Raw genomic sequence first — 16,090 nt, 5'->3', positions numbered from 1 at the left:
TGCTCCCCTTCTCACTCAGCCTACTGCACCGGGTGTTTCCCCCAATCTCATCCTCCTATTGATGACTGGTCCTGCTCTCTAGCACTTCTTGCTCAGGCAGTACCCAAAGGGGCCGCCTGGGAGCAGCAGAGACCAGGCCCAAAGCTGTGGGTTTATAACAGATTAGTCATCCCAGTCGGAAAGGTCTAGGGATGAGGCAGGGGCGGAGACGGGGGAGTACTGGGGTAGGAGAAGGAGAACTTGATTGGTGGGAGGAGAACTTGATTGGTGGTATCAGAGGAAGCATAAAGGGTTGTGAATGGGGTGAAAAGGTAAGGATGTCATCATGCAACCTGTGTTGGGAAAAGAGCATTCTGGGCTTAATTCTAAACTAACTCTCTCCCTTTCTCTCGCTCTCCACCACCCCGCCCCCTCCCCGCCTCCCGTTGTTAACATCTCCATCTTTTTCTACATAATTCTCAAGTACAAATTTCTGCATCTCACTTGCCCTATCCTACGATAGTCTTCTTCTGTCTATTGTGTGTATTTTTTCTCTTTTTTGATCTGTCCCTGTAATTGGCCCACTGTGGTTTTTGTTTTTGTTTTCCATGTTTAATGTGATTTTTATCCTATCTTTATCTCCCGTTTTCTCTCTCTTCTCATCTTTTCGTCCATCACTGAACCATCTCCTCTCTCTGCCAAGTTAGAGGAGGCGGGAAAAAACCTCCAAATAACTCTCTTTTCTCTCTCCCCTCCCCTCCCCTCCCCTCCCCTCCCCTCCCCTCCCCTCTCCTCCTTTTCCTCGCCTCTAGTCCAGTCTTCTGGTTTCAGACGGACCCTTAACTTAAGTTCCCTAGTTTCCCCCGGGAGATGTGGCCAAGAACCACTCTGTCGGGGCGGAACGACATCCGGTAACGCCCCTCACAGTTCACTTCCGCCCTCCACCTGCGACTCTGCTTGCGCCATTTCCTCCAGCCCGGAGTGTCTCCGCCCTTCCCGCCTCCAGTCTCCGAGCTTCTTAAACACAGGCCTTGGGCCTACAGCTCTGGGGGTACTTGGGGGGGCGGGGGCAGGTCTGATGAGTAACCCCTCCCCCCAGGTTCCAGAGGAAGAAGCCTCCACATCTGTCTGCCGGGTACATGATATTGAATTTCTAGATCATTATTGGAGATTATCTGTGACTTTTTAAAACTCAGATTTCTGCTGATAAAAATTTTCCCCATCCGGCCCTGTTGGGTTTTTTAAAAGTTCTTTGTTAAAAATTAAAAATTTACCTGGGCTCCTGAGCCTTAAACCAATTATTTACCCTTTTCTCGAATTTTACATTAAAAAAATTAAATCTCTGATCCATCACCCCCCTCAAAAAAATTTTTTTTATTCAAATCTATCATCTGATAAAGGATAAGGGTTAGGATAGGCCTCATCTCTTGTTGAAGATATTAGAAAAAAACGGAACCAAAGGGAGAAACAACAGGGGATGTCAGAGATGGAGAGAGAAGGACCAGCCAAGGCTGAAGTCCTGACTGCTGCCTTTTTTCCTTCCTCAGCCCAAGAGTTCCATGGCCTCCACTTCCCGCCGCCAACGCCGAGAACGTCGCTTCCGTCGTTACTTGTCTGCAGGACGGCTGGTCCGGGCCCAGGCCCTCCTCCAGCGACACCCAGGCCTCGATGTAGATGCTGGGCAGCCCCCACCACTGCACCGGGCCTGTGCCCGCCACGATGCCCCAGCCCTGTGCCTGCTGCTTCGGCTCGGGGCTGACCCTGCCCACCAGGACCGCCATGGGGACACGGCACTGCATGCTGCTGCTCGCCAAGGCCCAGATGGTGAGTCTGCTCAGTGGGGAACAAGGTCATAAGCAGCTGACCAGACCTGAAATGAAAGCCAACCAATAGTTGAGAATTAAGCTACTTATTTTGTCATCAGGACCTAGGGAAGGATTTAACCAAGTTGGCATATGGCTGTCATTTGTGCCTTTACATTCCTGAGCTACCATTGTCTGAAGAACCCAACATTCCCCAAACAGCAACTGGTCTTCAAATTTCACATCTGTTTAGATTAGTAGCTACTTTGTTTCTTTTTTTTTTTTCTTTCTTTTTTTTTTTTTTTTTGAGACGGAGTCTCGCCCTGTCGCCCAGGCTGGAGTGCAGTGGCGCAGTCTCGGCTCACTGCAAGCTCCGCCTCCCGGGTTCACGCCATTCTCCTGCCTCAGCCTCCCAAGTAGCTGGGACTACAGGCGCCCGCCGCCACACCCAGCTAATTTTTTGTATTTTTAGTAGAGACGGGGTTTCACCATGTTAGCGGGGATGGTCCCGATCTCCTGACCTTGTGATCCGCCCGCCTGGGCGTCCCAAAGTGCTGAGTTTACAAGCGGGAGCCACCATGCCCGGCCCCTACTTTGTTTCTTGACGGATTGTTTGCTTGTAGCCAAAAAGTAGCATAGAAGGTAGGTTCTGGAGTTAGACTGCCTGGATTCAAACCCCAGCTCCAAATCCCAGCTCCACACTTCATAGCTACCTATTCTTGGACAGGTTACTTGAGGCTTAGTTTGCCGATGTGTAAATATTAAAATAATAACAACCTTTGCTATGTGCCAGGCATTTCTCATAAAGTAACACATTTAATCCTCACAACAATCTTAGGAGGTGAGTACTGATATTATACCCCATTTCCCAGCTAAGGAAACAGGGCATAGATAAGTCATTTGCCAAAGTTACAGTTATTCACTGGTAGAGCAGAGATTATAACCCAGATGGACTAGATAGAGTGTCCATGCTTTTAACAGCTACATTGTCCTGTGTTAGACATTATAGCATTGTACCTTGATTGTGCCCATGTTCAAAGTACCCATGTTGTGCTATATATGTTTGGAGAAGCAATTGACATAGTACATAATTAGAGTACCTGGCACACACAATAAGCACTTGGTAGATGCTGGCGATTGTTCCTGGTTTGTTTGTTTGTTTGTTTGTTTTTTATGGAGTTTCTGTCTTGCCCAGGCTAGAATGCAGTGGTGCGATCCTGGCTCACTGCAGTCTCTTCCTCCCTGATTCAAGTGATTCTCATGCCTCAGCCTCCCAAGTAGCTGGGATTACAGGCGTGTGCCACCACGTCCGGCTAATTTTTATATTTTTAGTAGAGATGGGTTTTCGCCACATTGGACAGGCCAGTCTCGAACGCCTGACCTCAGGTGATCCACCAACCTCAGCCTCTCAAAGTGCTGGGATTACAGGCTTGAGCCACCACGCCTAGCCTTGTTCCTGTTTTTGTTATCAGCAGGTCCATACTCCCTTACCCACAATTCTAAACTCAAAAACACTCTGAGAACCCAACATTTTTCATCAGGCTGCCACCAAAATTCATTTGGTGACAGAAAACTAATCTGAACTAAAGTAAGACTTATCTATGATTTATTTTTATCCTACTGATGTCAATATTCATACATTTCCCTGCAGAAACACTCATGTGTTTGGTTCTTGGGGCTACCCAGGCCCTCCTGGGCTACCTAATATACAGTGAGTATACTTTTAGGTCAGCCCTATCAAGTCCCAAAATCATTTGAATTCTGCAAAACTTTTGGCACTTGAAGGATTCACATGGGGAACCTGGTGATATTGTAATAGGGTGGAGGCTGGGCACAGTGGCTCACGCGTGTAATCCCAGCACTTTGGGAGGTCGAGGAAAGCAGATCACGAGGTCAGGAGTTCGAGACCAGCCTGGCCAACGTAGTGAAACGCCTGTCTGTACTAAAAATATAAAAATTAGCCAGGCATGGTGGTGCACATCTGTAGTCTCAGCTACTTGGGAGGCTGAGGCAGGAGAATTACTTGAACCCGGGAGGCAGAGTTGTGGTGAGCCGAGATCACACGACTGCATTCCAGCCTGGGTGACAGTGAGACTCTGTCTCAAAAAAAAAAGGAAAAAAATAGTAGTGGAAGCAGCTCTTTATAAGTAGAGCCCTGCTTATTAGAATAAAAGGTGAAACCTTCTTTCCCCATCTAGAGATTTCCTTCTGGAGTAAGACCATTAGAGGAAAACCTCTAGATCCAATGAACAACCCTAACATCCCCCAGCTCAAGTATAGACAGAAGGCTCCTCCCACAAAACCTCCCCCAAATGGTCAAAAACCCCCCTATTTAAAAATGTCCTTTAACATACCTGAGATAGGCTAGCATATTCAGATTTGTTTCTTCTTGTTATTTTTACTTAAAACAGAGTAGATTTACCAAGTGTAGGCATCTAACTTGACAGCTCATATTGTAAGAGGCAGGACCCTGGAAGGCAAAAGAGCAGATTACCCCGAGGCAGACCTGCATCCAGACCCCAGCTCTGCCATCGACAGGGACATGCAGCTTACCTCTGTGAGCCCAATTTGCCTCACAAAAATGGGAGTTTTGCTTTGTTTTGTTTTGTTTTGTTTTGAGACGGAGTTTCATTCTTGTTGCCCAGGCTAGAGTGCAATGGCGTAATTTCAGCCCACCACAACCTCTGCTTCCTGGGTTCAAGAGATTCTCCTGCTTCAGCCTCCCGAGTAGCTGGGATTACAGGCATGTGCCATCACGCCCAGCTAATTTTGTATTTTTAGTAGAGATAGTGTTTCTCTATGTTGGTCAGTCTGGTCTCAAACTCCCAACCTCAGGTGACCCGCCAGCCTCAGCCTCCCAAAGTGCTGGGATTACAGGCGTGGGCCACCACGCTCAGCCAAAATGCCCCGATAGTATGGTAGGGATTTCCTTTATTGTTTGTTTGTTCGTTTTGAGGCAGGATCTCATTCTGTCTCCCAGGCTGGAGTGCAGTGGTGCAATCTTGGCTCACTGCAGCCTCTACCTCGTGAGCTCAAGCAGTCCTCCCACCTCAGCCTCCCTAGTAGCTGGAACTACAAGCACACACCACCATGCCCAGCTAATTTTTTGTATTTTTGGTAGAGACTGTTTTGCTATGTTATTCAGGCTGTTCTCCAACTCCTGAGTTCAAGCAGTCTGCCAACCTCAGCTTCCCAAAGTGCCGGGACTAGAGGCATGAGCCACCATGCCCAATTCTATTGTATTGAATTTTAAGAAGCTGGTAAGACTGATATCCCATTTACAGATGAGGAAAGCAGGGCCCAGAAGGTTCGGGAACTTGTCTGAAATCTCACATCTTTCAGGTCATTGTCTTCCAGAGGGGGACCCAAGCTGAGGGCCTTCACTCCCAAACCCTGGTGTCCTCTCTGGCCTTATTTACTCCTGGTCCCCTGCCAGCCCTGCCACCAGATGGCCTTCTAACTCCTTGGTTGAAAGACCCATCTCATTCGGCTTCCAGCTTCCTTTTTTTTTTGAGACAGAGTCTTGCTCTGTCACCCAGGCTGGAGTGCAGTGGCACGATCTCGGCTCACTACAGCCTCTGCTTCCTGGGTTCAAGCAATTCTCCTGCCTCAGCCTCCCAAGTAGCTGAGATTACAGGCACACACCACCATGCCCAGCTAATTTTTTTGTTTTTATTTATTAATTTTTTTATTTTTATTTATTTATTTTTGAGACGGAGTCTCCCTCTGTCCCCCAGGCTGGAGTGTAGTGGCAGTATCTTGACTCACTGCAGCCTCCACCTCCCGGGTTCAAGTGATTCTCCTTCCTCAGTCTCCTGAGTAGCCAGGACTACAGGAGCCTGCCACCACGCCTGGCTAATTTTTGTATTTTTAATAGAGACGAGGTTTCAACATGTTGGCCAGACTGGTCTCGAACTCCTGACCTCAGGTGATCCACCTGCCTCGGCCTCCCAAAGTGCTGGAATTACAGGTGTGAGCCACCATGCCCGACCCAATTTTTGTATTTTTAGTAGAGAAGGGGTTTCTTTTTTTTTTCTCGAGACAAAGTCTCGCTCTGTTGCCCAGGCTGGAGTGCAGTGGCGGAGCGATATCGGCTCATTGCAAGCTCCGCCTCCCAGGTTCACGCCATTCTGCCTCAGCCTCCCAAGTAGCTGGGACTACAGGCGCCCGCCACCACGCCCGGCTAATTTTTTGTATTTTTAGTAGAGACGGGGTTTCACCGTGTTAGCCAGGATGGTCTCGATCTCCTGACCCCGTGATCCGCCTGCCTCAGCCTCCCAAAGTGCTGGGATTACAGGCGTGAGCCACCACGCCCGGCCAAGATGGGGGGGTTTCAACATATTGGCCAGGCTGGTCTCGAACTCCTGACCTCCAGCGATCTGCCCACCTCAGCTTACCAAAATGTTGGGATTATAGGCATGAGCCACCATTCTCATCCCACAGAAGGTTTTTTGGTTTTGTTTTTGTTTTTTGTTTTGTTTTGTTTGAAAAAGAGTCTTGCTCTGTTGCCCAGACTGGAGTGCAGTGGCACAATCTCGGCTCACTGCAACCTCTTCCTCCCAGGTTCAAGAGATTCTCCTGCCTCAGCTTCCCAAGTAGCTGGGACCTGCCACCACACCCAGCTAATTTTTGTATTTTTAGTAGGCACGGGGTTTCACCGTGTTAGCCAGGATGGTCTTGATCTCTTGACCTTGTGATCCACCCACCTCAGCCTCCCAAAGTGTTGGGATTACAGGTGTGAGCGACCGTGCCTGGCCAAAATGTTTTTTATGTTTATTTTTCTTAGTATGAAACTCCAGCGTATTAAAGAGCATTGGGAGCGGTTGATCTGGTAAATCACTATAAAGGGGGCATTTCTTTTTTTTTGGGGGGGGGGCGTGGGGGGATGGAGTCTCATTCTGTTGCCCAGACTGCAGTGCAGTAGTGTGATCTCGGCTCACTGCAACCTCCACCTCCTGGATTTAAGCCATTCTCCTGCCTGAGCCTCCCGAGTAGCTGGGATTATAGGCGCCTGCCACCACACCCGGCTAATTTTTTGTATTTTTAGTAGAAACAGGGTTTCACTATATTGGCCAGGCTAATCTCGAACTCCTGACCTCATGATCCGCCCACCTCGGGCTCCCAAAGTGCTGGGATTACAGGCGTGAGCCACCGCGCCCGGCCTAAAGGGGGCATTTTTAATACTGGAGAAAGGTGAACTATTTTTTTTTTTTTCCCCAAGACAGAGTCTTGCTATGTCACCCAGGCTGTAGTGCAATGGCACAATCTCAGCTTGCTACAACCTCCACCTCCTGGGTTCAAGTGATTCTCCTGCCTCAGCCTCCCGAGTAGCTGGGATTACAGGCATCTGCCACCATGTGAGGCTAATTTTTGTATTTTTAGTAGAGACGGGGTTTCACCATCTTGGCCACACTGGTCTTGAACTCCTGACCTCATGATCCACCCACCTCGGGCTCCCAAAGTGCTGGGATTACAGGCGTGAGCCACTGCGCCCGGCCGAGAAAATAAGTGTACATTTAAAGTAGTAGAAGAAAATGCAGAGAATGTTTTATAATCTTAAAATAGAGCCTTCCTAAGAGTGAAATGAAATAAAAAGTCAGAAAATAATATATTGATGCAGATTTAACTACATGAAAATTTTAGGCTGGGTGCGGGTCACTTGAGCCAGATCTAGGCAGATCACTTGAGCCAGAAGTTCAAGACCAGCCTGGACAACACAGTGAGACCTGGTCTCTACAGAAAATACAAAATTAGCCAGGCATGGTGGTACGTGGCTGTAGTCCTGTAGTCCCAGTTACTCAGGAGGCTGAGGTGGGAGGATTGCTTGAGCCCAGGTGGGGCAGAGTTTGCAGTGAGCAAGATCATGCCACTGCACTGCAGCCTGGGCAACAGGGCGAGACCTTGTCTCAAAAATATAAAGTTTGTTTTTTTTTTTTTTGAGACGGAGTCTTGCTCTGTCACCCAGGCTGGAGTGCAGTGGCCGGATCTCAGCTCACTGCAAGCTCTGCCTCCCGGGTTCACGCCATTCTCCTGCCTCAGCCTCCCGAGTAGCTGGGACTACAGGCGCCCGCCACCACGCCCGGCTAGTTTTTTTTTTTTGTATTTTTTAGTAGAGACGGGGTTTCACCGTGTTAGCCAGGATGGTCTCGATCTCCTGACCTCGTGATCCGCCCGTCTCGGCCTCCCAAAGTGCTGGGATTACAGGCTTGAGCCACCGCGCCCGGCCTAAAAATATAAAGTTTTTTTAAAGACAGATAGAAGAAAATGTTTGCAATATGTATAACACATACAGTGTACAGAACCCTCATATCAATATGTGTAATTTCCAAAGAAAAAGTAGATAAAGAATATGAGCAATTCATTCACAAAAAAAATACAGATAGCCAAAAGACATGAAAAAGAAACGAATATCATTAATAAAATATTTTTTTAATCTATCCAACTGGCAAAATTAAAAGGGTTGATGATACTCAATTTTGGTAAAGGAAGACACAGGCACCCTTGTATCCTGGCACAAACTTATTGAGAGCAGTTTGGCAAAATTGCACATGTCTTTGACTCAGAAATTCCACTTATGAAAATCTACCCCCCCAGAAAGACTGTAACGAGTCAACAAAGATACTCATGAGGCTGAACATTTTTGGAAACAAGTCTATCGATATTGGGGTAAGGAGATTTGTTTTGTACACACAGTGGAACACTATACAGTCATCAAAAAGTATGAGGTAGACTGTATATATTCCTGTGGAAAAAATATAAATGAGATGTTAAAGAAGCAAGTTGCCAAGCAATATTTGTAGTATGGTTACATATGTGTCATATGTATGCTTTTATGTACACCAAGACAGGACTGGAAGGGATCACAGTACGCTGTTAATAGTCATCGAATGTGTTCTTCCTTCTTTAAAAAGAAAATTTCAACTTAATTATATCCCTTTCACATTAAAATGTCAAATAAAAATGGGGGATAAGCCACCTACAGCCCCACCACCCATAGGCTAGAATTTTCACATATTTTTTGCCAGTCTATTTTTTTTCTTTTTTTTCTTTTTTTTTTTTTTTTTTTGAGACGGAATCTCCCTCTGTTGCCCAGGTTGGAGTGCAATGGCACAATCTCAGCTCACTGCAACCTCTGCCTTCCAGGTTCAAGTGATTCTCCTGACTCAGCCTCCCAAGTAGCTGGGATTACAGGCACATGCTACCATGCCTGGTTAATTTTTGTATTTTTAGTAGAGACGGGGTTTCACCATGTTGGCCAGGCTGGTCTGGAATTCCTGACCTCAGGTGATCCACCCGCCTCGGCCTCCAAAGTGCTGGCATTACAGGCCATGAGCCACCACACCCAGCCTTTTTTTTTTTCCCAACCATAGGATTTGGCCTCTTGTTTTAGACAGTTAGGATCTGATCCTCTCTGCTTCTTTTTTTTTTAATTTATTTAATTAAATTAATTAATTAATTTTATTTTTTATTTTGTATTTATTTATTTATTTATTTTTGAGACAGAGTCTCACCCTGTCGCCCAGGCTGGAGTGCAGTGGCACAATCTCAGCTCACTGCAACCGCTGCCTCCCAGGTTCAAGCAATTCTCTGCCTCAGCCTCCCGAGTAGCTGGGATTACAGGCACTGGCCACCACGCGTGGCTAATACATATATATATATATATATATATATATATATATCTGTGTGTGTGTGTGTGTATATATATATATATATATTTTTTTTTTAAGTAAAGATGGGGTTTCACCATCTTGGCCAGGCTGATCTTGAACTCCTGACCTTGTGATCCACCTCCCTCAGCCTCCCAAAGTGCTGGGATTACAGGTGTGAGCCACCATGCCCAGCCAGATCTGATCCTCTCTACGGTTTTGTAGCCAGCTGTTTTCAAACACATGCCTCAGTTGTAGTGGCTGTTTAATATTATGTTTTTATAGTTGGAGGTCCTACTCCTTGAAACCTATGAATGTAAACCTCCCATGCAAGCCTGAGCACCCACTACACTCACACCTGCAGTGAGCTCAGGTGGGGAACATGCGAATGAAAGACAGAACCAGGTACTCCCTGGGTGGGATAAGTTGAGAGGGTCTGTGACAGGTCACAGGAGCACTAGGGAGAAGTGCCCCCACTCTCCCCTCACCCTGATGTGATTTGGGTAGGGATGGTGGGCCTTGACCAGCCACAGCTGGGCCGTTCTCTCTTCTTGCCTTCCTGGCCTTGCCTTCCCCTATTCCAGCTTTCTGCCAGGTAAACAGTACTTTCCAGCACTACCGAATAAAGATTTAAGGACTGCTAGTCCATTTCCTCTTACCCTGGGGAAAGAAAGTAGGTCCACAGGAAGGATGGCTGCCTCCCTCCCCTTCTTCTATCCCCCAGGTGAAAGAGTTGGTTGGCGGCCACAGTAGGTGGGCCTGGCCAGGGTGCCTGGGTTGGCAGTGAAGGAAGTAGCATGGCACTAAGCTAACCTTGGGCCAGATGCAACAAGGTTGGGACTGAAGAAAAGGGGAGTTCAGGAACGTCGGTTCCTCTCCTGTTTTCTCTCAGCCCGTGGGTGAGACCCTCTGTCACACTCCACTCCTTTTCCCCGCCCTAGGTCAGCAGTCATTTGGAAAGAACTTGCTCTGCTGCGGCCACATTCTGTGGCTCATACTTGTTGCCGGTTCACCTCCCCACCCCTCTCCCATCATCCCCTGGTAAGGCTGACTGAGAGAAATTCCCCTGAAAACATTTATTTTACTCAGTTTATTGATAAGTGATAATAAAAGATAAGTATTACATATTTGTGTATTATTAATGGCCCAGAGTAGGGCGTTCAGATATTTTCCCAGTCTCATATATATGGTTTCAGATGAGAAAATAAGGGATTTATATAGTGACAGTATTTTTAAGTGAAAAGTGGAATGCATAGTCAAAGAATTTTGGCACTGCCTTGGTGGCTGGAGGCAGGTCAGAAAATGTCAGTTGGCATGGTAGAACTTCTGGGACACTGAAATAGTTTGTAGAGACACAAGTGAGAATTTTTTTTTTTTTTTTTTGAGACAGAGTCTCGCTCTGTCCCCCAGGCTGGAGTGCAGTGGTGTGATCTCAGCTCACTGCAAGCTCCACCTCCCAGATTCACGCCATTCTCCTGCCTCAGCCTCCCGAGTAGCTGGGACTACAGGTGCCCACCACCACACCTGGCTAATTTTTTGTATTTTTTAGTAGAGATGGGATTCACTGTGTTAGCCAGGATAGTCTTGATATCCTGACCTCGTAATCTGCCCACCTCAGCCTCCCAAAGTGCTGGGATTACTGGCGTGAGCCACCGCGCCCAGCCAAGAATATTTTAAACTACTACACTTATCATGCATGTGGTAAACTATCAGTCTGTATTTATCAGTGATGGTTATTTCCTAATACCCAGGAGGCATACATGTGGGCCACCCTTCCATTGCTTTAAGACCAAGGGAGTGAGTGACCAGCAGGATTCAAGATGGCAGCTCTGCCGAGGAGTGGGAGTCCCAGCTAACTTCTGCTCCCTGCTCTCCCACCAACAGCCTACACCGATTTCTTCCTCCCGCTGCTAAGCCGCTGTCCCTCTGCCATGGGAATAAAGAATAAGGATGGGGAAACCCCTGGCCAAATTTTGGGCTGGGGACCCCCCTGGGATTCTGCTGAGGAGGAGGAAGAAGATGATGCCTCCAAGGAGCGGGAATGGAGGCAGAAGCTCCAGGGTGAGCTGGAGGACGAGTGGCAGGAAGTCATGGGGAGGTTTGAAGGTGAGAAGTCCACTGCTATCCACAGCTGCCCTTCCCCGCTGGCCGCTTTCCATCTGCATGAATGCATCACCCTAGGCTCCTCTGCCTCCTTCTCTGTGTTTCCCTGCCTCTTGGGGTCCATCACCTTCTCACAGCCTCTCTCCAACTACCCCCATGCCACCCTCCCAAACAGGTGATGCCTCCCATGAGACCCAGGAACCTGAGTCCTTCTCAGCCTGGTCAGATCGCCTGGCCCGGGAACATGCCCAGAAGTGCCAGCAGGAGCAGCGAGAAGCAGAGGGATCCTGTCGACCCCCACGGGCTGAGGGCTCCAGTCAGAGCTGGCGACAGCAGGAGGAGGAGCAGCGGCTCTTCAGAGAGCGAGCCCGGGTCAAGGAGGAAGAACTGCGTGAGAGCCGAGCCAGGAGGGCACAGGAGGCTCTAGGGGACCGAGAACCCAAGCCAGCCAGGGCTGGGCCCAGGGCAGAGCACCCCAGAGGAGTGGGGAGGGGCAGCCTCTGGCGATTTGGTGATGTGCCCTGGCCCTGCCCTGGGGGAGGGGACCCAGAGGCCATGGCTGCAGCCCTGGTGGCCAGGGGCCCCCCTTTGGAGGAACAGGGGGCTCTGAGGAGGTACTTGAGGGTCCAGCAGGTCCGCTGGCACCCTGACCGCTTCCTGCAGCGATTCCGAAGCCAGATTGAGACCTGGGAGCTGGGCCGTGTGATGGGAGCGGTGACAGCCCTTTCTCAGGCCCTGAATCGCCATGCAGAGGCCCTCAAGTGACCCTAGGGAAGAAGCAAGAAACTTCGGGGCTGCAGCCTCAGGATGAGGCAGAAGGAAGGGTAAGGGAAAGGATGGGGACCACAAGGAAGAGCCAGGTGCTGCTCAGCAGAGGATATGGGTGGGAGTGAAACTTGTAACGAGTGGGGGTGGGGAGTGCGGGCCGCCACCACTGCTCTTTGACTCTGCCGTTTCCTAATAAGACCTGGTTCCACATCTCACTCCCAGTGTCTCCTCTGTCTTTTTCCATTGCTGTGGTTTTCATCACCCATGACATCTCCTTTCCCGCCCCGCCTGCTGAAACCCACAGCTCCCACACACCTGCAACACACACACATGCTAACGCGGGCTCTCGGCTGGAGGCAAGAAGCCTCTGCATGCCCCCACAGTTCAGCCCTAAGAAGGCCCAGTTTGCCATGCAGCCTCACTGCGCTCCCCACACCGGAGTCTTGTCCACCCTGCAGTCTGTGGCTGGAGAAATAGATGCGAACAGAGGCAAAAAGGGGAACAAAACCAGTTTCCCTCCCCTCCCTGGCTCCCCAAGCTGAACCACATCCTCCTCCCCACTTAACACCCCCTTCCCCCAACACAGGGCTTTCCCTTTGCTGAGTCACTGAATGAGCGAGTTGGGGGCAGCCGGGGCTGGGGGGCCATGAGGAGGCTGGGGGAGGATGGGGAATACAAGCAGAATGGCTGGAGGAAGAGCCCTGTGGGGGAGTGGAATTTCAGTTGCTAAAATTAGGAGCAGAGGAAGGAGGTGGAAAGAGCAAAATTATGTAACCTGGGTTGTCTGTTCTTGGGCAACTGGAGCTCCACACCCAAGGCCAGCCATGCCGCTGGCTCCATCGTCTCTGCCCTCTAGCTTGTCAGTTGTATCTCTCTTCCTCCAGGGCCCCAATCTTCATCTCTGCCATTCAGCTTCTGCCCCATCCTAAACCTGAGTTCATCTCTGGGCAGCCCAGGCATGGCCTTCCCTATAAACATTTCCTTTTCCAAGAATCAGTAGTTGAAGTCCTGAGGGGTAGAGGGAGAGTCTGGGATTCCCACGGAGGAGAGAGGGGGGCTCCCTGGAAACCAAGATAGGAAATGACAGACCAGACCCCACTACCATCGCCCAGGACACAACTGGGAACTCGGCAAAAAGAAAGGACAGGGCTGCAAGGAGAGTACAGGCATGTGCTGGTGAGTGCACCGTCTGCATAGTTACACCAGAGCATCTTATCCATCAGAAACTTATTTTTCAGGTTTATGAGCCCAGGTCTCTACAGGAGAATCCCAGGAGTGGAAGTGGAAGTCAGTAGAGGACAGGGAGGGCAAACCTCTGGGAACATGGGAACATGGGAACATGGGTGAGCACGAGATCCTTGAAGAAGACAGAGAGCCTGAAGTTCGGAAGAGACCCAAGGCCTCTGAAGGACCAGGCAGATGTTCAGGGTGCAGGAGGGGGAAGGGCTGGTGAGAAAGATCCTGTGAGAGGAAGCTGCTGTGATTCAGAGAAGAGACTTCAAGCTGTGTGTGACCCTGGCGTCCGGTTCCTCTCACAGGCTGGAACTTTTCGGAAGTGGCATGCAAAGAGCCCAGGTTTGGCCTTGGGGGGAGTTGGGGTTATGGTCCCTAAGCTGGGGGTTGAGAGGTAAATTGCAGAAAACTGGTGACCAAATTTGCTCCTCCACCCAGGAGATTTCTTACTGGTTTTTAAGCACATCATTTCCCCTTCTGCATGAGTTACATAAAACCAAAGCAAAATAAGCCCTGAAACCTGGGCCCACCGGATCACAGTCTTTTCAACGACCCTACCTGGTGTCTGGCCCCCAGCCTTGGTGGGGGTTCCCCTGAGATAAGGGCTGTTCACTTTCTCTGACCACATGGTTTCCGCTTCTGTGTCTCTTGTTTCCTAGGCTGATAAAAATACTGAGCCCTAGAGGCCCTGGCTTCCTCTGACCCCTTGGGGCAGGCAGCAGGCATCCTGTCCAGCATGGGGGGCAGGGGCGGGGGGGCCCGGGATTCCCAAGGGGTGACTCAGTGCCTGCCATGAAACAGTGGGTAGGTGGAAGTGTATCTCTGCTCTCTCGAGCTGGCACCAGGAGTTGAGTCTCAGTGGAGGATGCACTGGGATTCAATTGGAGGAATAGGCCTAGAAAAGAATAATGGGATTGGAGAGGGTCAGTTTGAGGACTCAGGTTGGGACAGGTTTGGGTTAAGTTAGGAAAAGGAACTGGGAGAGACTCTGTTCCGTGTAGGTCACCTGAGCATTATGTAGCCCAAAGATCAATTTAAACCCTGCTTCAAACTTACAGTCTAGTGGGGAGGCAGACCCATATCTAATTAACTGATTCAAGGCATGGTGAGTAAAGTTTAAGATGTTTACAGAAAGGGGGAGATGAAGTCCATCTGAAAGCCTCCAGGGAGCCTCTGAGGAGACAGCATTGAACTTGCTCTAATGAACGGGTTCGCTAGGTGGAGGTGGATGGAAAGTTTCCATAGGCAAATAACATGTCTTGAGCAGAGCCTGACAAGTCAGAAAATGCAGTATGTTCCGGGAAAGGAGCATCCTGAGGTAAAAGAAGCACAGATGTGAGGGAACGTGTGATGAAGAAAGGACCACAGAAAGTCAAGGTCAGAGATTGGACTTCATCCTGTGGGCAGTGGTCCAGGTGATGAGAAAGAGGGAGAACAGGAGAGTGCTGCAGGAGTACAGACAAGTAAGAAAACGGTCATCATCTTGTGAATGAATACCTACTGTGTGTTAAGCAGCCCTTTTCCTAACACCACAGATCCTCTCAATGTCTGTCCAAAAGGTGGGTGGTGGTGGTCAGGCACCTCGCTTCTATAATCCCAGCACTTTGGGAGGCAAAGGTGGGAGCACTTCGGGAGGATCACTTAAGGCGAGGAGTTCAAGACCAGCCTGGCCAACATGGTGAAACCCCGTCTCTACTAAAAATATAAAAATTAACTGGGCCTGGTGATGGGTGCCTGTAATCCCAGCTACTCAGGTGGCTGAGGCACAAGAATCTCTTGAACCCGGGAAGCGAGGTTGCAGTGAACTGAGATCACACCTCTGTTCTCCAGTTGGGGTGACAGAGCAAGACTGTATCCAAAAAAAAATTTTAAGCACCTGTTAGGAGCAAGGCACTGCTTGACAATAGGTATAAATAATAAAGTCATTTCCTTCATAGAACTTGCAATCTAATGAGACAATATACAAATAACTATACATTATAATTATAATGTATAGGTATGCCTGCTTAGGGTAATAAAGTGCTCAAAGAAGATTTGAGGTACCAGCATGACTCTCAGGTGGAGATTTCCAGAAAGCAGGTCTGGAGCCCAAGAGAAGTTGGGTCTGGAGGAATAGATTTGGGCATCATTCCCTTCCCAGTAGAGGCTGAGCCTTTGAGTGGACAGGATCTTCAAGGGAAGGGGCAGAGTGACCAGAAGAGCCCTGAGCATGATCGAAGGAAGAGAACCAATAAAGGAGAGGTTGGGAGCAGTCAGAAAAGTAGGGCGTGGGGGCGGGGGATGCCAAGCAGAGACAGGGCAGCCATGTCTGAGGCTTCAAAGAGGTCTAGTAAATGAGGGTTGAAAAAATTGTTGGGTTCGGGAACTAGACGATTACAAATTTTGAGAAAACCGTTTCCATTTAATAGAGGAGCAGAAATCACTTTACATAGGTTGAGGAATGAGTGGGAGGTGAGGAAAAGGAGGTGGTGGGCACAAAGTCAGAATGGTGAACACAAAATAACTGAGAATCATCTCTTAGTTCTACCCACAGATGAGGGAAATTTTACCAGTTCCTGA

The 16,090-nt window shown here is 49.1% G+C and overlaps 1 protein-coding gene and 1 long non-coding RNA gene across 9 annotated transcripts in view; one reads left to right on the top strand and one right to left on the bottom strand.

Annotated features, from left to right (window-relative positions):
* Nucleotides 1-173: 173 nt before the first annotated feature.
* Nucleotides 174-12,513, top strand: NFKBIL1 (NFKB inhibitor like 1). Of its 8 annotated transcripts, none has more exons than XM_074038492.1 (5): nt 174-311; nt 1,527-1,803; nt 10,369-10,468; nt 11,312-11,488; nt 11,706-12,513. In XM_074038492.1, the coding sequence occupies exons 2-5, from the start codon at nt 1,654-1,656 to the stop codon at nt 12,293-12,295; spliced, it is 1,017 nt and encodes a 338-aa protein (XP_073894593.1). In that variant the 5' UTR covers nt 174-311; nt 1,527-1,653; the 3' UTR covers nt 12,296-12,513. The 8 variants fall into 8 exon arrangements, with proteins under 8 accessions (XP_073894593.1, XP_065399064.1, XP_005553610.3 ...); XM_065542992.2 differs by having other exon boundaries at nt 11,312-11,533; XM_074038490.1 differs by having other exon boundaries at nt 287-1,114; nt 11,312-11,533.
* Nucleotides 1,348-16,090, bottom strand: part of LOC107129571 (uncharacterized) — a 25,221-nt gene continuing 10,478 nt past the window's right edge. The window contains exons 2-3 of the long non-coding RNA XR_010586028.2: nt 4,136-4,251; nt 1,348-1,849 (exon numbers count right to left, since the gene is read on the bottom strand). This is a non-coding gene — a long non-coding RNA (uncharacterized lncRNA). The remainder of the gene's footprint in view (nt 1,850-4,135; nt 4,252-16,090) is intronic.

This window comes from Macaca fascicularis, chromosome 4, assembly GCF_037993035.2.
Source record: "Macaca fascicularis isolate 582-1 chromosome 4, T2T-MFA8v1.1".
In the NCBI taxonomy this organism is placed as follows: Eukaryota; Metazoa; Chordata; class Mammalia; order Primates; family Cercopithecidae; genus Macaca; species Macaca fascicularis.
Note: the sequence above shows the minus strand (reverse complement) of the source record. Positions and strands in the feature narration are given on the sequence as shown.

Coding starts and splice junctions, on each gene's coding strand:
- NFKBIL1 (XM_005553552.4), top strand. CDS start 192: ATGAGGCAGGGGCGGAGACGGGGGAGTACTGGGGTAGGAGAAGGAGAA. Junction 1,804..11,311: donor TGCTCGCCAAGGCCCAGATG/GTGAGTCTGCTC, acceptor TCCCACCAACAG/CCTACACCGATTTCTTCCTC. Junction 11,534..11,705: donor AGTCATGGGGAGGTTTGAAG/GTGAGAAGTCCA, acceptor CCTCCCAAACAG/GTGATGCCTCCCATGAGACC.